General features: G+C 45.8%; 1 protein-coding gene across 1 annotated transcript; it reads right to left on the bottom strand.

Annotated features, from left to right (window-relative positions):
• Nucleotides 1–14,154: 14,154 nt before the first annotated feature.
• NOBOX (NOBOX oogenesis homeobox) lies at nt 14,155–17,876 on the bottom strand. The gene is made up of 7 exons (XM_003791616.1): nt 17,453–17,876; nt 16,834–17,042; nt 16,507–16,619; nt 16,144–16,229; nt 15,692–15,920; nt 15,107–15,411; nt 14,155–14,456 (listed from the first exon to the last, which is right to left on the bottom strand). The coding sequence occupies exons 1-7, from the start codon at nt 17,874–17,876 to the stop codon at nt 14,155–14,157; spliced, it is 1,668 nt and encodes a 555-aa protein (XP_003791664.1).
• Nucleotides 17,877–24,203: the final 6,327 nt, after the last annotated feature.

Below are 24,203 nucleotides of genomic sequence, written 5' to 3'. Positions count from 1 at the left end.
GAAAGTTAATATTTTACAGAAGAAGGATGACACAAAAAAGCAGGATGATGCTAAAAAATGTAAAATAAGAATGGTTTTAGAGAAGTTCAATGTAAAGTTTTTCACTATTTTCATAAAGCCAGATTTTAACAATAAATAGCATTTATTAATATGTGATATAATATTTGTACATATATTAATACCTAAATGAATAACTGATTCTTATTGATTACACTAATGATAATTATCCAAACCATTTGTACAAAGCAGTATTAAATACTGCCTGTATGGCTCAAATAGCAAATTCTCTATTTTCTTAGAGACAAAATATCAACTTCTGGATGATGCACATGCCAATAACTTTTTGAGTGGCACAACTGCTGCTTAAAGTTGCTAAGGCTTTCTGATCCCTTTGAACCTAAATTCTGTTAAGACATCTAACTGCAACTGTTCTTTAGATATTTAATATGCAATCATTTAATTAGATCATTCCCATCTAATCTGGGAAATTAAAAGACATTTGGCTTTGCCTGTCTTTAACTCCTTGGTTAAAAAAAAGGAGCAGCACCTGTGGCTCAGTGGGTAGGACGCTGGCCCCAAATACCAAGGGTGGCAGGTTCTAACCCAGCCCTGGCCAGCTAAAGCAGCAATGAGAATTGCAACAAAAAATAGCTGGGGGTTGTGGCAGGCACCTGTAGTCCCAGCTACTCAGGAGTCTGAGGCAAGAGAATGGCTTAAGCCCAAGAGTTGGAGGTTGCTGTGAGCTGTGATGTCAAAGTACTCTACAGATGGTGACAAAGTGAGACTCTTAGGCATGAGTAATCTCTCTAGAGTTGATTCTGTACTTTGAGTTTGGAAAAGTTGAGCATAGGTTCACTATTCCTTCTTTCTTCAAACTTCCAGGGTTTAACCAAGCTTATTCAGTCCTGACTGGCATCATTGGGTTAAAAACACAGCAATTTCATATAAGAGATTGTGAAAACCAGTCTTTTGGACAGAACTGCATTTGAAGTATATCTCAATATACAGTATTTGTTGCTTTTAAAATCAAAACTATGCATAAGGTAGTGTCTTCAAGAGATGTCAACAATAGCTCTGTTTACAGACACTTCTCTGAATTGGAGCTTAAACTCTTACATGCTGAATTATTTCATCTGTGCCCCCTACAATATGTCATTTTTAACTACTCACATAGCTTAGAAAGCTAGTCACTAAACTTTATTTTTACCACCAACTTTTACTTAAAGTTAACCATGACTTTTAGATGTTAACTGTGTACTACTTACTCTGTCTCAGCCGTTTGTAATGATATTAATAAGACCAGGCTTCCCATTAGTATCTGGAAGGCTCACAGTTTGAGATGTGTTTATCTCCCCTGATTCTGTTTTCTGTCTCTTATATAACTTCTATCTTCTATATCTACACCACACAAGAAAACATGAATCTGCGTTCTATGGTGACTGATTTTTTTAATTAGTCTTTGGGATAGAAGTTGTTTGAAAGTCTTTAAAAATCGAAATACGTTCAGTGGTTCCCCCTCTTTGGCACACATTATTTATCCCCCTAAAATAAACTTGATGCCCTTTTGGAACCCAGGCTGGTCTACCCACAATAGTCTGTGCGCTTCCTAAGTATTTAGTGATGTTGCTTTATCATACACTCTTCTTGTCTAGGAGTCCAATGAGAAATCCAGTCCTTTGGTACAGTGGCCCCTTATAGCCACAATTATTCCACACCCTGCCCCCCAAGGCACATCGCTGAGATTTGTGCATGTTCCTACTCGGTTTTTCAGACTGTGGTGTTGACTTGGCTCTACCACTAACACACTCCAGTGACCCCAGAACCGCACTTGCTGTAAACATGACTCAGGAGCCCTGTGATTACAGCAGCTCCTAACCTACAGTTTAATCTTCTAGCTCTGAAATCAGGTGTGCGGAAGGGCCAAAGGTTATGAGTAAATGAGCTGAAGAGAGACAGATGCCAAGCTCAGTCATGATTCAAACCCACTTCTTGCTTAGATTGAGAACATTCTCTACACTTAATAGTCTTTGACCCATTTTTCCGACCCGCCCACTGTACGTGACAATCCTGGAGTGGAAATTTCCGTAGCTTCCTCCTTGGAAGGGCGTCCTTTCAGTCTGCTTTGCAAACACCAGGCTAAGTCAGGGCAGGAGGAAATCGCGCTTAGTGAAGGTGGCGAACGAGGGCACAGATTCTTTCTGGGTGGCCTGTGAACTGGGAGTTTGTGAAGAAGCTGGGTCGGGGAGTGCTGCAAACTTTTCCTGAGCTGGTGAGGGTGGAGGCGGCGGCTGCTGCCTGCTGGCGGGTGAATGAGTCACCGCGGAGGGCAGAGCTCGCTGCAGGGAGGGGCCGCGTTGGGCCCACAGAGTTCTCCAGGAGCACCAGGGCAGGTACCGGTAAACATCTTCCCGGCAGTTTACGTGAGCATTTCAGAGACGCAGATGTCTCTGAATAATGCAAATGGAAACCCAAAGATGGGATGGAAGCAGTTTCCCGCGCTGAATCTGAGGCTCTACATCTGCAGTCCTCCCTCCCCCAAAACGCTAGGGAGGAAACTCAAGACTGTTCAGGAAAAGGTGGCTGGGAGCTACAGAGGGTGGAATGTCGTGGTAGAATCATATAACCCCAGCACGAGAGTCCTTAGGCTACCACAGAAGCAATCTCAGCGAGAAAGGGAAATGTAGAAAGGAAAGAAAGGATGGGCCCTGAGCTGGCAGGCAACCAGCCAGTTTTAGACTATTTCGTCATTGATAGCAACTTGTGAAAGGAATGAGAAAATCACCCACGGGGGTGGGGGCGGAAGAACCATGAAAATCATTGTGCCTAACACCCTTATTTGTTGCAATGGAGCCTCCAGAGGGTAAGTGACTTACCTAACGTCACACACCCAGTTAATTATAAACTACAGATTTGAACTGCAGGTGTTGGCAACTAGGACTGAAGCAAGCGATCTGTGGAGTTTGTGCTCATCACCAAAAGGCTGAGGGTAACTTGTGACATGATGCAAAGATGGAGCAAACAGAAAATAAGTAGACAGAATATTTTTTAAAGAGGAGGAGGAGGTGGTGGTAGTCAGACTTCGGGAATTTGGGGGGTGATAAAATTAAGCGTGACCAGGGAATGGGCTGGAAAGAAGAATGGAGGTTTTTGCAGCAATTATTATCCTTGCACAAGCAGAGCTTAGAGAACTGAAAAGTCCAGTAGTGAAAGGTTGAGGGAGAGAGAGGGAGAGAGAATGCACGTGTGTAGATGACTCGATTTGGGAGAGAGGAGTACAAAAGGATGTTAGAGAGAGAGTTTATACAGAAAGACAAGTCTTCCTCCCAAAATAAAATGGTACTGACATTAACAAATAAAGGGGGGGGGAGACAAAAAAGGAGATTTTCTTTTTTTTTTCTTTTTTTATTTTGAGACAGTCTCAAGCTACCACCCTCTGTTGACTGCAGTGTCGTCACAGCTCACAGCAACCTCAAACTCTTGAGCTTAAGTGATTCTCTTGCCTCAGCCTCCCAAGTAGCTGGGACCTCAGGCGCCTGTCACAACGCCCAGCTGTTTTTTGGTTGTAGTTGTCACTGCTGTCTAGCAGGCCTGGGCTGGATTCAAATCTGCCAGCTCTAGTGTATGTGGTTGGCGCCTTAGCCGCTGAGCTACAGGCACCGAGCCAAGATTTTCATGTAAAATATTTGACAGTTATCTTTAACTATGGTCCTGGGAACATATGAAAATGTGTCTGATTTCACCAATTCAGATGATTTGCAGTTATAGGAAATAACCAAAAAGTCAAAGCAAAATGAACAATGTGTTCTATGTGAGGCCATGAGGTGAAAGCGAATGGGAACGCTTGCTGTGGCTGGTCGCTCAGAAGAAGGGGCCTCTGACAAACAGGGTTACATCCCTGGTGGGCTACAAGAGTCTAGACTGGGTCACGGGTCCAGGAGTTAGAGGGGGCATTGCAGTTGATTAGCTGGAAGGGGAGACATAAAACCAAGAGAGTGAAGGTGTCCCAGAAAGGCCCATGGAATCTCTGTGGGTGGAAATTCCATTCTCAGGTAATAAAACTATGGCAGGAGGAATGCACAGAGGCAGCCTGCCAGGACAGTGAGAGGAAGAAACAAACAAAACGTGAAAGCTACAGAACAAAGATGAAGTGAGGCGAGGGAGCTGCCATGATGCAGAGGCAGAAGCCGCTTGTGCTGTGGGCTTCCACCTTGTGTAAAGCTTACTCCCAGGTGTCCGGGCCCTAACACGGGGATCAGCCTGACATTCTCTCCTCCCCACCGGCACCGTGGCTCTGTGCTGCTTTATTCATGGCATTGCTCACATGATCGATTCCTTCCCACTTACTTCCCTGTCACTATTCGGATCCTGACGCCTCACTCCTGGATGCTAGAATGACTCCCCGACCTGTCTATCTACCCCTGCTCTTTTCACTCACAGTCTTTCTGGAAGTGTTCCATTATCTCAAATTTCATTTTATACTCTGTACCCCTGTCATTATCTACCAGATAGAAAGGCTTGTCACAGCAGGACATCCATCACAGTCCCCTAAGTGGCCTCCTCCGTCCCTCTCTCCTACTGGACCAAGCTCGTCCCTCCTCCCTCACACGCGGCAACTGTGCACACCTGCACATCCCTCCTTACCTGCTCTCTCCACACATTCCTTTTGTCTCCCCAACTTTGCAACAGTTTGCTTCCTCTTCCCTTTGGTGACTATTCTCTTCCTTCCTCTTCCATGCCACCCCAATGTTCCTATTTTTTTTTCCTTTCTTTTTTTTCCTGTTTCTTTCAAATCAAACTAGATAGTATTGAATTATGCTTAAATTATTTAAACACGGACCTAGAGCCTATAGAAGGATTTGATTCTAAATCTAATTTAGTTTACACTCATTGTTTCATGACATGTCCTCCCTGCCAGCCTTCTGACTTTCTGTATTATGTTCCTCTGAAACTGTCAGTTGACATTGTTTATTGAAGTTGGCACGTCCTAGTAGGGATTTAAATCCCATCCAAAATGTATTTCTTTTACAACTTTGGGCAAATATTTAAACCTCTCTGACTCTCATATTTTCACCTGTCAAGTGGATAATACTTTATAGGGTAGTTGTGAAATGAAATGACCTGGCAGGGAGCCAGATAAATGCTAAATAAATAGTTATCACCATCATTAATATTTTGCCTGAGGATCAATTTCTGGGTTAAGTAAGTAAGCTATTCTAGCTCCTAATGGTCTTGTAAAACATACAGGCACACAAAATTGGCTGTCATTAATGGGCTTTTAGCTGTTAAGGTTCTTTTGGTTTTTTGAATGATACATTGGGATTCACAAAGCAAGACACTGTTACCCGCATTTGAGAAAGTGGCCAATGAAACAAACCCCAAAGACCTCTGTCTAGACTTGATTAAGGAGTTTCTAGGAAATCATCTAAACCTCAGTTTCTTGCTTTTCATAGTTGGACAATGACCTCTTGATTTGCACACCTGCGGGTCCGGCTTCCCCTCCAGGACTCACAGCCCCTTTCAGGCTCTGATTCTTTCCTGACCCAGCACCTCTTCAACCACAATTCTCAGGCCACCCCTAAACAATCTCAATGCCACATTTTTTTCCGTCTCATGCCCCTTCCCTATGTTGGTGTCATCTGTAGGAAACAGTGAGTGTGTGCTAAGGACACTTTTCTTCCTGTGCCTGGCAATGTCATGGGGTCTCTTGACTGCAACTGGTGTTTTCTGTGCTGAATAAGCTTCATAGCAACCTTCAGTCCTCATCTCTCCTACAGACCCTAGTTCCATCCTCTTCTCCCCACACAGGACCTTAGGCCTCAACATATGTAGAAAAAATAAAGCCCTCTTCTCTTTTCCCCCAAATGTGCTTCCTCTGCACTATTTTTTCTCAATTATAGCATTTCTTAGCACAATCTTTATTCTCTTCCCTTCCTCCCCATTTCTGTCAATTAACTCTCTCATGTCGATTCTCACTCTTAAATATTGCTCAAGACTGTTCCCTTCTCTCTCTTGGCTCTGCCTTACTCTACGCATCTCTCAGGTCAATGCCGTAGCCTTGGACTTGTCCTTGCATCTCCTCTCTAAATCTTTCAGTCTCACTCTTTGTTCATCTTGCTAAAGCACAAATTTGGGCAAGTAAGGTCCATGTGTTAAAACTGTTGGCCCACTAGGCTGTGGCTAGGTTGGCAATTATATGTTTGTCTTCCCTGTTCAGGCCAAGACTTGAATGGTTATAATTCCTTTCCCTGAGAGGAGTATAGGATGAGGTAGAGTGAGGGGTCAGCTAAGTAAACTACAGGCAATTTTCATAACTTGAAAGACATTGCTATTCTGTCTCCGTAGTATTCTGTCTATGTAGTTTTTACCTCTAGCACTAAAGCTGATAAAACACAGTTAAAAAATAATGTTGGCCCAAAGTGTGCAGCCAAACACCCAGGCACAAAGTCAGCCTCCCCACCTCCCACACATCCTTGTCTTCCACCGCAGCCCCCGCCACCCAGGCCTGACCACTCTGAACTTCTCCCTCACCAGCTCTCCAGTCTCAGTGTTCACACTCAACTATGATTTCTGCCTGAAATACCCCATCCTCCCTTCTCTGCTTATCTGAATTTTACTCTTCCTTTTTGAGCTGGCTCTGAGGCCTGAGACTCTGAAGCTTGCTCACCTGCCCCAGCACAGGTGGCTGCTCCCCGGCGGGCTCCCCCCATGCTGTTCTCAGGAGGGCCCTGCCAAGCATTCTCTCTCTGTCTTCTAACTGGTCATGTGTGTTGTCAGACTCCCCAGTGAGACTAGCAGTTCCTAAGAGCTGAAAAGATACTATGTTTCTCTTCGTGTTCACCCAGTACTGTCAGTGCCCATAAATCCCCCACTGAATGATGGAATGAATATCTGTCCTTATTTCTCAGGGCTTTGTTAAACTCAAATAAAAACGTATTTGTGAAAGAACTGGATGAACTCGACTACAAATATAAGGATGCTAAATCTCCAGACTGTCCCTCTGGACTCACATGACACCACTTCTGGGTGAATGAAGGAGATCATCGCTTCTGGGGGATCAGATTTGCTCTTAACTAATCAAGACCATTTAAGACTTAAGGTGGAATCAACAAAGGCCAAATTGTCCTTTGTAGCCTGTTTCCAATCTGTGTTCCATTTATGTAAATGGTGCTTAATAGACATTTAAAAATACATTTTAATGGACTATCTTGTAAAATTATCTAAGTAACTGATATAAAATATATAGTTTACAAGAACAGAAAATATAATGGGAACCAAAGAAGTTGTAGAACATGAAAGGAAATTACAGTAGAACCTGTAGATTGACTACCCAAGAGACTATAACAAACTGGCCAGTGTCTGGAGGTGGCCACCATAGGAAAGTAGGCATACTGTACTGATACGCACATGTGGTGCATGTCTGCTCAGTGAAACTTAGGTCAACTTATGAAGGTGGTCGTGTAGGGAGGTGACCAGCTATGGGGGTTGTACTGTATTTTCTTGGACAATTGTAGGCCCTATACAAACAGGGTTGGGGAGGTGGTAGGGCAAGGCAGCTATGAGAATGCCAGTAATGATCCCAGGACTGCCTATGAACAAGAAATCTGGGTAAGACATAAAGACCAACTCTGGGCCCATCTCTGAATCGTGATGCTAACATGGATACAGATATCCTTAATAAATAGCTACAGGTAGGATTTTCCAGATTTAGCTAATCAAAATACAGGATACCCCAATAGTGCAGGGAACATACTTACATACACACACACACATATGTCTATACACACACACAGATTTGTTGTTTATGTGAAATTCAAATTTAACTAGACATACTATGTTTTAGCTGGCAAACCAAGCCACAACCCAAATGACTTTAATAACTTTGAACAGGATGGGGGCCCTGTAGCTTTTTGGAGAAAGACTTGTGAAAGAATTCACATGACTTCCTTATTGTAAACAACCAGACTAGTTCAGGGCCATAGTGAAACTGGTGGTAGATTGCCATCTAGTGGAAATATCTTTGTAGTGAGAGCAAAAACTGGAGGAGTTTACAAGGAGCTCTGAAGTTTGGAAGGACAGATTCTGTCCTTGCAGGCCAACTGCAATGTCCCCTGCTAGGGGAGGAGGACATGGGGGCTGGGGGCAGGGCAGGAAGGAGCAAGGCCCAAGCCTCATAGTCTAAGAGGAGAAGTGCCTGACTGTGCGTCTCCAGTTTCTCCCTCTTGCCTCACAAAAACAAAGCAAAATCTAGAGCTACCTGTAAGAAGTTTTAAGATTCTTCCAATGAAGATGGCTCAGAGGGATGTGGAATCTTCAGAAATGAAATTCTACAGATGTAATTTCAGATCATTACAACCTGTAACGCAGGAAGTCGTCCAAAAGGTAACAATGTTGCTACACAGGCAGGCTCAGAGGTTGGGGGGATGAAAAGATACAAAGGTTTACAGGAGGCACACCCAGGAATTCCAAGGATAGTATCTCAAAAAGTGAGGCCTGGAAGAAACTCTGTGGTGCAAAAATGCCAAAGGCCAACTACACTGACAGTCACACTGTCACACAGTAACCAGGATAATAAAAAGCCAAACTTGGAACAGGATGAGCAAAGACAAATATCCTCTTCCAGGCAGACATCATATCAGCATCTAATACCAAGAACACAGAAGCACTTGATTCTTATTTCAGACTGTCTTCTCAAAGAAAGGAAACCATTATAGAAATTTAAAGGTTTGGACAAAAGTCAAAAACAAACAAACAAAAAAGACTTAAAACCCAAACAGAAGTCTTACAGCTGGCTTAAATAATCCTGTATTTTTTTCTAGTACAAAACAGGGAAAGGTCTCTAAGACTTAATTGAGGCAGATATCCTAATTTTTAAAGGGATGTTTTATAGAAACTAAAGGAGAATAAATTTAATGCGAAATTCTTTTAGACTTGTGTAACAGACTATTGAAAAAATGGTTTGTGAACATTTAGGTTTTTTTAAAACCGTGAAAAACAACAAGTGTTCCTTAAGTATAAGCCATGCCAAACTAATCTCAATCATTTTGTAGTTAGGTTTAGAGGGATACTAAATTATCAGAGTACTATACAGGGAATATGTTTTTATTGAGTGATACAGAAGTTTTCCCTTAAAATTCTTCTGGAAGGAGGACAAAACAGGTAAGGAAGATTTGTAGCTAGTTTAACTTGCTCCTGAAGACAGCGTCCATTAGTAAAGTATTTTCAAGAAGGGATGCCAGAATCCTGTATTTACCCATATCCAAAGACATGATGATTTGACTATAAAAGAAACAGAATATATTGATTAAATTCGCAGAAAGAACAAAATTGCAAAAAATAGCTATTATATGAAGATTCCAAACTATATTAAAAAGCCCAATAATGGACTAAAACTAACAAAGTAAAACTGAGCAGGCTATATAAATGTTTATGTACTTAGATAAGAAATGTCAGTTCTTCAAGTACAAAATCGGAGTCAACTGGCTTTAAAACATTCTCTATTAAAATGACCTAAAGTTTTGAACCAAAGATATGAACTGGTAGCACACAAAAAATAAATAATAATAATGCTTTTGAAATAGAGAGACCACTGGGAGAATATCCTGTTTGCTGGAGATAACAGCTCTACCAGCTGATCAGACCACACTCAAAGAGAGCTTCAATTCTGACACCACTCCTAGAAGAAACTTCAACAAACTCCAGGGTGTTGACGAGTCTGGTGACCAGGCTACACAAGGGCCAGCAGAAAGAGCTCCCACCATCACCTAGAGAAGAAAAGGTTTTGAAAAAAGACACATACTCCTTTGATTTTGTGATTTATTCTTTGTAGCACTTGGAAAACAAACTTCAAATCAATTAAAGTAGGTATTGATTTCCTCCTTGGAGAATGAAGAACTTTAAAATAAAACTGTTAAAAATTCTATAGGCTCTCATGTAAAAGAGTTAGCCTCAACCCCTGGCCGGCCCTGCCCTGGAAAATGAGGTTGAATGATGCGCCACCAATGGTGGGATGGAGGGGATTCCTGCGTGTCAGGACCTTGAACTCGGCAGCCTGTAAGTTTTTTCTACCTCTAGATTCTTATGCTTCCAAGAGGTTTCCACCATTTTCCCTTTGTTTAGTCTTATCATTCATTTTTAATTCTCAATTAACTCAAGTCTTAGTTAGCCTAACACTTTTTATCTAAGAGTTGCATGTAAGCACAGATCTTACAGGTGACCACCCTTCAGTTCTTGGTTTTAGATACTGTATGTGCTCCATAGAAAGGTGCTACTAATACTGCATGGCCAGAGCCTCATCAGTTACCAGTTGAATGAGAAAACATCCAGTTTCCCTGTGGTACTCTAAAAACAACAAAATGCTCTGGTGGTTATTGGAACAGAAAATTATAGTCTCCCACCCCATGTCTGATTTTAGGTTGCCCATTTCAAGGGGCTTATGGCAAATAAAAAGAAGAATGTGAAATGTATTAAAGACTCAGTTATATATCGTAAGACATGTCATATTTCAACGTATACAGCCTGATTCCTAAATTAAGGATATTGAAGCCTGGCTATTACAATCCTTGAGTGGCAATAAGAAGTGATGGTTAGAATACTAGACCAGAGCTGTTAAGACTATTGGTCAGTAAAACCCAAACGGATACATGAACATGAGTGTGTAACTCATGAGTATAACTAAGATGGCCCTTTGTGGGGGGTGGGGGTTTCACGTGCTGTGAATGGCATTCTTTGAATGTATGTTTGGTTGAAAAATATTTTCACAGACTGGGCCTGGTGGCTTGTACTTGTAATCCAAGCACTTTGGGAAGCTTAGGCAGGAGGATGGCTAGAACCCAGGAATTCTAGACTGCAGCAAGCTGTGATTATGCCACTGCATTCCAGCCTGGATAACAGAGCAAGACCCTGTGTCTTAAAGAAAACAAAACAAAAAATATATATATGTGTGTATATATATATATATATATATATATGTGTGTGTGTGTGTGTAGGTGTATATATATATATATATATATATATGTATGTAAAGAGAGAGACAAAAAAAAAAAGTTTGCAAAAAAGGTGGACCCTCCCAGTTCAAAACCATGGTCAAGAATCAGCTGTATTGGGTAGTATACAGCCATCAGATGTGGGGTTGCCTTAAGTATGCCCCTAAATAGATCAAATCAAAGCTGCAAAACACTGGTTAGGAGAAGAGGAATGGTGTTAGCATTTATCGTACTTTGTGTGTCAGATGTTTTCCTGTACAATTTCCACATCTTAAGTCATTTAATCAGATAGTAATTTGATCCCAGGAGATAGCAGCTGTAAAAATTTAAAGTTAACAAAACTTGCTGCTGCTTCTCAACCTACCCACAAAACTATCTTAGATCTGTCATTGAAGTAAATGAACATCTTAGCCCTATGCCTAAGAGATAGGACCTACAATTGGGGTAGACTAGTTTATAAGTGTATTCCCTCTCCCAGCATTCAACTTCCAATGAGGTATTTCTTTAGACCTCTTTAAAAATTCCATTGTGTGGCTCCGTGCCTGTAAGTCAGTGGTTAGGGTGCCAGCCACACATACCCAGGCTAGAGGGTTTGAACCCAGCCCAGACCTGCTAACAATGACAACTACAACAAAAAATAGCTGGGTGTTGTGACAGGTGTCTGAAGTCCCAGCTACTTAGGAAGCTGAAGCAAGAGAATCACTTAAGGCCAAGAGTTGGAGATTACTGTGAGCTATGATGCTACAGCACTCTATTGAGGGTGACATAGTGAGAATCTGTCTCAAAAAAAAAAAAAAAGAAAATTGTCCTCATGGATATAATTCAGACCATCTAAGTCTGTTCCATCTATTCTGTTTTCCTCATTAGAAATGTGCTCATCTGTTAGGACCACAGCAATCCCTAACTCTCCCAGGGGTGAGATGAACCTGCTGCCCCCTACAGAGGGCAGACTTGAGAGTGACCATCTGTCTTCCTGTGGCCAGAACCCTTTCACTGTCCTCTCTGCAGCTGCTCCCCTCAAGCGCCTGTTCTCCCCACGCTTGTCTTACCTTCTTTTCCCGAATCCTCTCGTGTTTCTACTTGACCACATCATCCTGCTGCCTTTTCACCTGCTCCCCAAATTCCTTCTTATCCTCCCTCCACCTCTTCCCCACACATCTCCTTGGCCTACTCATATCCCACCAGCCCACTCTCTCATCTTCTCTCGCACCCTCCTGTTCAAGTGCACCCCTGGTGGACTTGTGTCCTCTGAGTAATTTTCCCATTAGCTTGCACATGTCTTCCTAACTTTTCAGTCCATCACTCTAATCCCCAATCATTCCTCTTCTTTGTGTGTTGGAAGAATATCGACCTTTATGACTGTTTTCTGACTTTTTCTCGCTTCCTATTCATCTTTCCATGCCATTAGCTTTCTCTCCTTCCTTATAATTCAATTTCCCATTCCACCTGGCACCTGTCTACTCCTCAATTCATTTCCTTGTGATCTGTGATTTCTTGCTTTAGAGCAGTGTTTTTCAATCTAACTCATGGCACACTTTGAACCTACAGTTAAACTGTGGCACACTTAAATTATGCTGATCAAAAAAAAAGTAAAAAAAGAATATGCTTACTGTGCTTTGAACTTCAAAAATAATGAACAATCTTTAAAAATTTCCTATGGCACACCAGTTGAAAATCACTACCTTAGACCCTCAGGCCCCTTCCCCCCCAATCTCCAGATCTGTGCCCTTTTTCTCTGCTATCTAAACTTATTTTAAGATATATTTTCTTCTATGGTTATTTCCTTCTCTCTCCCAGTTGATGTTTTGCTATCTCTCTGGCACCAGCCCTCTTCCCTTTTTATAAAGATTGGTTGTCTACACTCCTCTCATTGTCCCTCTGTCCCTTAACACACTGAAGCAGGACCTGAAGCATCGAACCAGGAAGGTCTAGCTGATGTTTCCTCCTTCATTGCCTTTTTATCATTGGCCTAATTTGATTCGCCATGAGGATAGAAGCTCTTCCTGCTCCATGTGGATGCAAACCAGTCTGTGCAATGGAACAGGAGGGAGGTGTACATGGGCCCATCCCCCTCACGCCCGTTCATTTCTGAGCTGCTGGTCCAGATGACAAGGGGGCATACTCGATCTGTGTTTAAAAAGTCTCTCTCATTCCCTCCTCTCCTCATACCCCACACCTCAAGCTGCCACCAGAGCTTCCCAGATTAGCACCCAAACTCCAAGGGTGACCATAAACACGGTGGTGGTGAACTGTAGTCTATAGGTGAGAGTCAAGTAAGAAACGGCAAGTGATCAGTTAGGAGATAATCAAGGTGTCCAGCATCGTGCCTTGTCTTTTGCTGCCTCTGCAAGCTGGGGCAGGGAGACAGAGGGGTGCCTTTTTCCTGGGGGTGCCATGGCCCTACTCCTGTACAGGTGGGAACTACTTGCCGTCCCATTCTAGGTGCTTCCTACCCCTCACTCCTCCTCCCTCCCTGCACTTCCACAAAAAACATAAACGCTTTGGGAAAATAAATCACAGTTCACAATACTAGAGACTTGACCTCAAATATCCTAAGACTTCTCTTGTGATCCTATCCTTGGGGCCCACATTTCAGTGAGGCCTAGACTCAGGTTTGCTCAGGTTTAGTCTGGGTCTAGGAATAGAACGTAGTTAAACGGCAGAACCAAAGGAAAAGCACAAGATACCCAATTCCTTCTTCGGCAGGAGAGATGGGCCCAGGGAAGATACCAGACTTCATGGGATCATGCCCAATGGAGACCTCGCCCAAGGACAGGATTACATCCCACAGCTGGTCAGCTGTGTGGAAGGAACAGAGTTCTCACTCAGCATGAGAAAAACCCAAGGTGGGACCAGTTTACTGTTACACTGGACACTCTGCCTCATTTGTTTAGCAAGGACAGGAAACAAACAAAACCTGATACAATGTTCAGAAGTAACACAGGTCACCCTTTTTCTTTAGGGGTGTAGAGAGAAGGAAGGGCCAGCCCTCCTCCTCCTCAAATCAACATCCATCAAGACAAGTCTGTACAGGGGGTGGGGGAGAGAAGACATTAACCTCCCACCCCAGGCAACACAGTCCACAGACTTTCAAACACTTTAGTCACTGGTCCTCTGCACGGGCCCCGCCCTGTCCCACCGAGGCGTCTCTCTTCACTCTGCGAACTCGCAGCTAGGACACTTGGCTGCTCCTGTTGCCTTCTCTGGCCTCTGCCAGTGCCGAGGGCTGCCCCAGGGAAGCAGTGGGCTGCTCTCCTTGTACCTTGCTGAGTAAGGGACCAGTTCCTGGTCTGGCCCCTTCAGGCAGCTGGGTGAGTCCTGGTGACAGCTGCCTACTCGTTGTCTGAGCAAAGGGAGCCGAAAATAGATCAGAGAAGTAGCCATCTCCTCCAGGGGGATGTCCCAGGCTTTGTGGGCAGAATGAAGCAGAGAAAGGCAGCTCTGGCATACAGGGGTCAGTCCAGGAGATCGTGCCTATGGGGTCCAGGAGGAAAGGAATTACTGGACAGGACTACCACATACTCAGTGTGTTCTGAGACAGATCAGCATCCCCCATCCACAGAAAAACAGTAAGACCCCCGGGCAAGTCTGGGTGAATGAAACACCAACACCACTGGGCTCTCCTTTCAGGACCAGACATGTCCCCAGACTCAAGGTCCTGTGGTTTGGCAACATCAGCACAGTGGATAACCCTGTCCACACAGGCAGCAAGGAGACCAGGACCACCTGGACATGTCCTTCATCCCCTTCTGTTAGAATTTAGTCTTAATTAGATGGATGCTTCTGGGATTTCAGAGGTCCCAGTGGGTCAGCAGAGGACTAATGCAGGGCCCACACCTGTGCCAAGTATTCTCACTCACCTGTTCCTAATCCTCACCAAACTCTAGCTGGTAACTGGCCAAGCAGGACTTCTAGCCTCAGTTTCCCTACTGTCAAACCCCAAAGCTCTCCTGCTGGTTTTTACTTTGCTTTGCAGCCTCCAAGAAATTCAAAGAAGAGCTTAATAAAGAGCAGTAGGGGGCCCCCATGCCCTGCTGCAGCCTGCCCTCCACATCATGGGGCTCCCTGTCCTTCTCCCCTTCTTTAAGCACAAAGGGGCCCTTCCATGTCCAGTCCCAACTCACCCATATTCCCAGCAGGTGGCTGCAGCAGCATCTGCCCTGACGGGAAGCCTGGGCAATATCCCTGTGACGTGCCCCCACCAGAGCCACAGGGAAATGTAAAGAGAGACGCTTCTGGCAGCGGGAGTGGCAGGGAGCTGGGCCCAGAGTAGGGGAAATAAGGGAGGGATGGGAACTGGGGCTGTGGGGGCTGAAACCGTCGACTCTGAGGGCCCTGGGGCAGTGGGCATGGGCCTGGCTGGTTGCTCTGCTGGTAATCCTGGGGCTCCAGATCCTCCAAAAATGAGCAGGGAGGTGGTATAGTGATGCTGCGAAGGACAGAGGAGTGTTTGGTATAGCACAGGGGCGTCCCTCCCTCCTGCCATCTCCATGGTGACCCCAGGCTTGCGCACCACATCTGCCTCCTCCTCTTCCTGAGACATGCTTTGATATCTTAGATGGCTCCCACCCTAAACCCACTGATCTCTCTATTCCCATCTTATATACTGTTTTTTGCTCCTCTCAGTTAAGCTTTTCCCCTCCCAGAGTCTACTTACCTTTTCTCCCCTTATGCCCACCCCAAGATAACATGAGCCTTAGATTGCATACCTCGTCCCCCAGGACCCACATGGGCCATCCTTGTGGCTTCCGTCAGGACCAGGGACATCCATCAGCAAAGGCATCGGTGGGGAGGTGTGGACAGGGCCAAGGGGAAAAGGAAAGTTGGCCCTTCTAACAGGTGGGGGGCTGAAGAGCGGAGGGGTCACCACCCTCTGACCACCCTCACTCTGTTGGGTGGCAGCCAGAGTCTGGTCAGAAGTCAGCAGCATGGGGGCCTCTGAAAGGCAGAAAACAAAGAGGGGCTACAGGGGTAAGAATGTGGCGAGGCAGGTTTGGGACTGCTGAGTGTTAGAGCAATGCCCAGCCCTGCTTGAACCAGTCCCACCAGCTATACTGGAGGGCTCTGGCCACTCCCACTGCTATCAAGCAAAGCCACTCTGTCTTCATTATCTTCTTAGCATCTACTCTACCCAACTAACTCTCCCAAGGTAGGCGCTAACCTGGAAAGGTGTCCAGAGGTGTCCCCTGAGGGAAAGGATCGTGCTTTGGGTCTGAGGGCACAGTAGGCAGGAGCTTGGCTGCAGAGCTAGAAGCAGACAGAATGGAGACTGAAGCTCTGGTGGTCTCTGGATTTAGACTGGACTCCAGTTCAGGGGGAAAAAAAACCCCACCAGACTCCAAAACTTTGCCTCCTGAAAGGCTCTGGCAACTTCTCAATCCCATCTCAGCCAAACTGGCTCTAAGTAGCAGCCAATAGCCCCTGGACTCAAGCCCATCCTTTCAACGCTCTCCCCCAGGTTGAAGGATCCCAGCTTGGATCCTGTTTCTACCCATGGGGATGATATGCAAAGAGACATTGTCACCTGCTCTGACCACTGGCAGGGCCAGGGGCCAGGGGTGCAGAACCGTCCTTGTTTTCTTTCCCATTTAGTTTCTCCATTTTTCTCCACTTGGCCCGGCGATTCTGGAACCACACCTAATAGGGGAGAGGCACTTGAAGATCATTTGAGAAAAAGGGTAGAGACTTGGGCCGACTGTCACTCAGTGAGCTATAGGACTTTAGGGGGTCACTTCCCTTTGCTTCAGTTGCCCCTGTCAGGTTGGTTTTATAACAGGCCTCCATGGTGCCTTTCTCTTCTCCTTGTCCAAAGTCTGTGGCACTGCAGACTCAGGTAGAAGCACAGCGGCACCCAAGCCCTAGTCAGGCTGCCACTGAGCATAGTCCTCTGCCACTGGGGCATTCCAGTCGTGGGGTCCTCTGCACCCCCCACCAGCCAGCCCAGCCCCTTTACCATGATGCGCTGGGGGGTGACCCCCACAGTCTGCGCAATCTCCCGGCGTTTGTCACTGTCAGGATAGTGGTCTTCTTGGAATATTTTCTCCAGCTCCTCCAGCTGGTCTGGAAGAAGAAGAAACTTGCACAAGAAAGTAGAACACCACTGCCAGGGCAGGAGAGGAGATGCCCCCAGGTGTCTCTAGCAGATGGGACACTGTACCCAACCCGGGCCCTCCCCAGGACCTTACACAGCTAAGTTTCCCACTGGGCTGGGTCTTCTTGCTCTTGGGCATAATGGCAGAGATCTGTGTGATTTTTACTGTCCTTACCCTTCTATCCTGGTCCCAACCTCACTTTCTGGTGAGATAACTCAAACTTCTCCTCTGAGGGTCAGAGATGGTGGCACTGCCATAGCCCAAGAGAGGGTCCAGGACAAAGTGACATATGAACTAACCATATCCCTCTGGGGTCCTAGGGCTACATTCTCTGTGTGGCCCCTTTACCAGGATGGCACCAGATTTCTCAGATCTCACCTGAGCGGTACAGGGTTCGAGTCTTTTTCCGAACTTGGCAGGTCACTTCTGGGGGCCGCTTTTTCTGGTCTGTGTTTTGGGTGCTCTGGGCCAAAGTGCTGAGAAGGTTGGCTAGGTGGCAGGGCCCCCGGCCTGACCCACAAGGTACTGGGTTGTGTGGGGTGCAGACTGAGTTAGAGACACCCGGAGATGATGTTGAGGCCACAGCATTAGGCTTTTTCTGCTTACTAGAGACTGGAGAAGAGGGTTTTTCCCCTGTCTTCACCTCTCCTGGGAGGGAACAACTTTCCCCATGAGGCTGGGGTCCAGGCGTAGCCAGAGTTCTATCTTTGTGGAGCACCCTGGAGCTGGGTGGCTGCCACAGTCTCCCAGCACGAGCGCCAGTTAGTCCTGTGGAGACCTCTGGTGTCTTCTCTCCTGACATGGCGCAGGGGAGTACTGGATCCTTGTGTGGGGCATCACTGGCATGAGCGGCTGAACCCCACAACTCAGCAGCCAGGGCCTTGCTTCCTCCTTCCCGGCCTGTGGGGAGCCAGCATCCACTGACCTTAGCACCAAGGAGAAGGCAAAGCCTGGACTAAGAGAAAGTGTGCTTCCTATTCTACAACCGACTTGTTTGATCTTAAGCTTTATTTTGCCAACCTCATGAATGAGCTAATAATTCCAGGCTTATTTTCCTAACTCGACTTTTGTGAGAATCAAATTAGAGAACCCAATGGCTTTGAAAAATTAAACCAAATGCATGCAGCACTAAGAGGTTTTAGCTTACAGTACCTCCTAATTTGAGGGTGATCACTCCTGGTGAGCTCCTTTTTCCCTGGACACCAAGGGTATGAGTTTGAGGGACAGATATCTGTTTGGGGATTTCTAAAGAATAATGTTTCAGGTAGGTATAGACTAGGAAGATAGAGGGAAACAGACTGACTGAGATTCTGCTCCTGCTACAGAATAGGAATTTTCACTGGGAGAAAGGAAAAGGCAGGATTAGATCCTCTGCAGAAGCCCAAGCAAGGACATTAAAGTAGGCAGCACCTCACCTTCCAGAGAACCCACTTTGTCTCCACCAACCCTCCTCTGCCCCATATGTGCCCTATTTCTCCCAAAAGCACACCCGTTTTCTCTTCCTCCCTGCAATACAGAAGCTCACTCCCAGGCCACTCTCTTTTTCAGGTAAGGAAGGAGTGACCAGATGGAACTAGCCATACTCCCCAACCCACCCCCTCACCCTTCCTGATCTTTCTCTTCCTTTCTCTGAGCCCAGGGGTTGGTGAGGCCCTTATTATGTCTGGGCTTGGAGCTGAGCACCCCACAAAGGTCAGAGTATGCCCTTAATCCCTGTGAGAAAGGCACTATTACTATCTCCTAACAGATGAAGAAAGGATTAGAAAGTTCAGTAATTTGTCCAAGATCACCCAGCACAGTGAGCACATATTCTGATACAGAGCCTTTCCAGGGCCACCAAATGCTGCCTCCACCTTCACCTCCCAACTCACTCAACTACTTCATTATTTCCAACTAAACTAGAGTATTTGTAAATGGATGTTCACTAGGAACTAAGAGCTATCGTTATTTTAATGAAACTTGAATGAGAGATAATGTCTTAAGTGATGACTCCTAACAACCTGTAAAGAAAGATGGAAGGACCGCGGCTATGGTTACTTCTCAGAAGGTTCGGCCCGACTTTCAGGAGGGTGTCTGAAATCAGTGAAGAGGGCGCGCAGGCCTGACTCCATAGGGTGATGGGGCAAGGCGGATGGTGGGATGGGGAAGGAGTGTTCCCGCATTTCAGAGAGCTTGCAGAGCAGTAATGAACCAGGTGCGTGGTACCTAGTACCTACCTGATCACCCCAGCCATTTACCTCATTTGTAAGAGGTCAGGCGTCAGAACCTAGACAGAAGGGCTCCCAGGAGAACCTAACTCCAAAGAGCAGGGAGAGGTGAGGGCGGCCTCTTCCAACCCTACCCACCCCATCTCCAGACCTTCTGCCTACCGAGGCTCTCAGGCCAGAGGCCACCCAACTCTGGGAGCCACCCAAGCCAGGCCCTGCAGACGCCCCGCTTGCTCACCCCGCGATTCCTCGCAGGGCTGCTCCGTTGGCTCCATGGCCTGGACTCCCACCGCCCCCAGCTGCGCAGTCGCTGCCTAATGAAGCCTCGCCAGCCCGCAGGTGCGCGGCCGGCCTGCAGGTGCGCGGCCAACACGCCTGGGGAGACGCCGAGCCTGCCCCCCTCACCGCAGCCCCGGGGCGAGGCCGGCCCAGGACTCAGGGCTCGGGCGTGGGGCAGCTGCGAGGGCTGTGGGCCAGGTGCGAGTCTCCTCTGGCGGGGGCGGGGAAGCGAGACCATGGGGGGCCCTCCGAGGCCTGGCTGGGCTCACCTGCAGCCTTGGCGACTAGGTCTTGGGTAGTGCTTTGGGCTTGGAACACAGGGGCCCTTCTGCGTGAAACATGGAAAACCACTTCTGGTGTCACGAAGGAAACCCAAACGCTGGGTTGTCTATCTCCCCCTACCCCCCACCCCCGGAATCTCTCCAACCCTCAGGATTAATGAACCCAAAGTCCTGTACTGATTTGAGGGTCCTTAGCTGCACTCAAATGCTGACAAGTGAGCTGGAAGAAATCACAATAAAAGGGAAGCTGGACAGAGCACACGCCTGTGTGAGGCCAGGAGGTTCGCAGGTAAAACCAGAAGGCACTCGCCAGCTGGGGTTTGGTTATTATGTTTCTACCCGTTTGATATCTCAGTATGATTCTCCGAGAATAGAAGAGACTCTTAGGAGTGATCTCACAAGGGTGAATTTTTCTGATTCCTACTTCATCGAATGTTTCCTACCTGCTTTATAAAAACAAAATCAGAATTTAAAAGTACTTCTTGCCTCTTCCTTCTGCTGCTGAGTGAGGAGGAAGTAGTGAGTGGAAGGGCTGGCCAGACTGAAACAGGTGTTTGGAGCGCAGGGGGTTGGTGCTCCAGGACAGAACCCAGGTGTTTTGTTTTTAGGATTTAAAACACTATGGACACTAAGTGCTTTTTGTGCTACAATCAGCTGTCAGGACATTTTGAACGGCTTGGTCTACACGTGTGGACTTTGTGAGAGCTCTGTTTTTTTTTCCCCCTGAAACATAAAAATGTCAACTGATTAACTTCACACCAATTTGATCAAAACCCCGGCATCTGATGTTCCATTCTAACTCCTTCCATAAAATGAAGATTCTCTGGTTTATGAAGGATTTAAAAATAGGACTCAGTTTTTCTGCTAGAAATGAAAAATTTGGCCATGCACAGTGGCTTATGTCTGTAATCTCAACACTGGGAAGCTGAGGCAGAAGGATCAATTGGGGCCAAGAGTTCAAGACCAGCCTAGGCAACATAGCAAGACCCTGAATTCCACAATAAAGAAAAATATAAAAATTAGACAGGCATGTTGGTGAGCGCCTGTAGACCCAGCTACTAAGGAGGCTGACGTAGAAGGAGGGCTTGAGGCCAGGAGCTTGGGGCTGCAGTGAGGTATGATAATGCCACTGCACTCCAACCTGGGCAGTAGAGCAAGACCCTGTCTCTAAAAAAACAAGGAAAAAGAAAAAAGGAATGAAGTATTCTAGGCCGTGTGAGCAAGGTGAGGGGGGCAGTGAAGTTGCTTTCCATGTGAAGAATCAATCTTATTTGGTAAATGGAAATTGTTTGCTTTGTTAAACATTTATAGTACACCTACTGTATACCAGGGACTCTGGGTAAATCACTTCTTTTTTTTTTTTTGCAGTTTTTGGCCGGGGCTGGGTTTGAACCCACCACCTCTGGCATATGGGGCCAGCGCTCTACTCCTTTGAGCCACAGGCACCTCCCAGTAAATCATTTCTTTACCCATAGAAGCTAACTTGCAATTGACAGATTAGAACAATAACACAGTCAAATGTATCATGTCAATATGATGTGGTCGGTGGAGAGTTAGAGCTATGCACAGGCTAATACAGGCAGGAAAGGGCAGGAACCTCTCCTGGGTTAAGATAGAGGTTTCTTGAAAAGGGTGATACATGAACTATGAGCTGTAAAGTTTACCATGGCACAGTCCCACTTGAAACTACAGTGGCCCCTGACTGCCAGGTAAAGATCAAGCTCCTTAACTTGAGAGAAGAGGCTTCCAAAGTCTGGCCCTTTCCTCTGTATTTTCAGCTCCCCTCGTCCCATATTTGGGCATTTCAGTGTGTTTGTTTGTTTTATTTTGTGTCTCTTTGGACCTAATGTTTCTCAAACAGTTTTCTTAAATCCCCCTGGATTAGAATTTCTGAGGGAATTTGTTTAAAATGAGGCTCCCATGCCCCACAGCCAAGAAATCCTTCCTAATGGGCAGGTCCAAAGAGAGACCCAGATAAAACTACACAATTTTAACAAGCCCCTCAGGTGATTTTTATACATGTCAGAGTGCAAGAGACTCTTAGATTTTTCAAAGCAAAGTCAATTAAAACTATACTGGGAGTGTGAGTGGGGGCCTGTGTGGGGAAAGGAAGTGACCTTTTGTCCTTTACTAAGGTGTCTGCTGGAGCCAGAAACTGGACACAACTTCTTAACAGATTATCCTATTGCATGAAGTTACAAATAAAGCATTGCCCTCCTACCTCATTTCTGCTGTATTTCCTCTCATTGGCTGGCTGCCTTCTGCCAGGTTGAAATCAAAAAGCAAAGATCCAAAAGCAAAGATCACCCCTAGAGCAGATGCCTCCCTACACAGAACTTGGAAAAAGCCATGGGGTCTAACTGTACAAAAAGGTTTGCATTAGGGACGTAGAGAACTGAAAATTCTGGCATTTTTCCAGACACATCATAGAATGTTTTTATAAGTGATATAGTTGGGTGTTTTGTTTATGTAAACAAATTTTATTTAATGGCTGCAAGTGTGTTTTATCTCAGACGTACATGGACTTGGGAAAATGTCTTCATGTGTTTTGTTGGGAGGGTGTTGCGTTTACCACACATGCTATTAAGTCATATCTGCCATGATCAACTTCAGAATGAAGATTTGCCATGGAAATTAGAATACTTGCTTGAGGAAAGACTGCTCAGTTATTCGGAGGACAACAAACTGTTGTTTCAGGGGAATTTGAGGATCTTTCTTTCTGAGTCCTGTTTGGGTACGTTTCCTCTCCATGGTCTTTTGACTAGTTCATATACTCAACTTTGTTTAGAGGGAAGGGAGTTTTTTTTGTTCTGTTTTGTTTTGTTTTCGTTTTTTAGTTTTCAGAGCCAAATTGTAAACCACCACCACTACTGCCCACTTAGCAAGAGCCATTTATGGCAACGTCTTTCTCTTCTCATGGATGTGAGAATGACAGAATAGAAAGAAACATACCTGATGTTACTAAAAAATATAGGCAATCTTTCTTCCAGTCTACATAGAGTTGACCACATAACTAGGTTAAGCAAGTGACATAAGCCCTCTTTGTCCTTCTCCTTCCCTCTCTACAATGGGAAACGTAACCAGAAGAAGGCAGCTGACTGAGAACATTTTCCCAAGCAGAAACACATGGTGACTTGTGCTCCTTCTATTACTATGTGCCACACCCGAGTGTAGGCAACAACAGGTCACTGGAAGGCCTGGGACCAGAGAAGCAAGATGACATTGTGAGAGATAGGCAGAAATCTACACAAGCCTGGGTTGGGGAAGTCACAGTCACAGCAAACACGGGAGGTCAGAGCTCTGAGGAAGCAACCAGGAAGAAGAGTGCCGTCCCAGGCAGGGGAGCAACAGGGAAGCCTGAGCCAGGCCAGGCACGGGTGGCTTCAGGGCCCAGGACTTCCTGAGCCAAGAAGGAGCAGCTGGGTGATGAGGGAAAACACAGTAGACCCACCACACAAAGGCAGTGATGCCAGTGACTGGGAAAACCCTGGGAACCACCAAAGTCTCTGTCTGGGGGACTTCCTTTGAAAACCCCAGGAAAAGGATGGTTTGAGGTTGCCAGTGAGGGGAATTGAGAACACCTGGCTGAAGTGGAAACTGCCCTGGTGCCGCACAGGCAGGTTCTGGCACGAATCAGAGTAATTACTTCTGCCCTCGCACCAAACACTCAGGATTTGTGCTTCTAACAAGAATGATGACGCCCTTTAAACCATGTTGCTGCTACTGCTATTATTGTTTACAGTAAATCGCCATTGTTTGTGTTTTGTAATTTATAGAGTACATTTACGTGCATTCTAATCCTCTCCTCTTAATACGCCTGGGTTTGGGAGGCACTTTTTTCTTTCTGTTCTGTTCTAACCTTGTCCAGGATTGTAAAGCTGTAGTGCTAATTACAGCCTGGCAGCATTCAAAAACCTCTCCACCTGGCCCCCACCTTCACTGGGACTTCTGGGACCACCCCTCCCCCACCCCCAGTCTCCTCCCAGGCTTTTGTTCTAATTTATTTAGATCTTTCTTGGAATAGGCTGGTGCCTTCTCACATCCCAGAGCCACACAGCAAGCTGTTTTTATCAGCATGGAACATCTTTCCTTCCCTTTTATTTCCATCAAAGTCTTACTCATAAAGCCCAACACAAATAATCTCTTTCCTGGGAAGCCAGAATTCACTGCTGTCTCTCGTGATCTCCCCTTGTACTGAGTTCATATTTGTTACATCACATCACACAGGCTGACCTAGTTAGAGTTTCGTGTGTTCTTGCCTGTGTTGTGAGTTCTTAGATGGCAGATTGTGCTGGGAACGTTCTACTCACTTTACAAATATTAACTCCTTGAATTCCAATCACCCTATGATCTGTAATATTA

The sequence above is a fragment of the Otolemur garnettii genome, unplaced genomic scaffold (genome assembly GCF_000181295.1).
Source record: "Otolemur garnettii isolate 467f Iridium unplaced genomic scaffold, OtoGar3 scaffold00049, whole genome shotgun sequence".
Lineage (NCBI taxonomy): Eukaryota > Metazoa > Chordata > Mammalia > Primates > Galagidae > Otolemur > Otolemur garnettii.
This window is presented reverse-complemented; position numbering and strand designations above follow the sequence as displayed.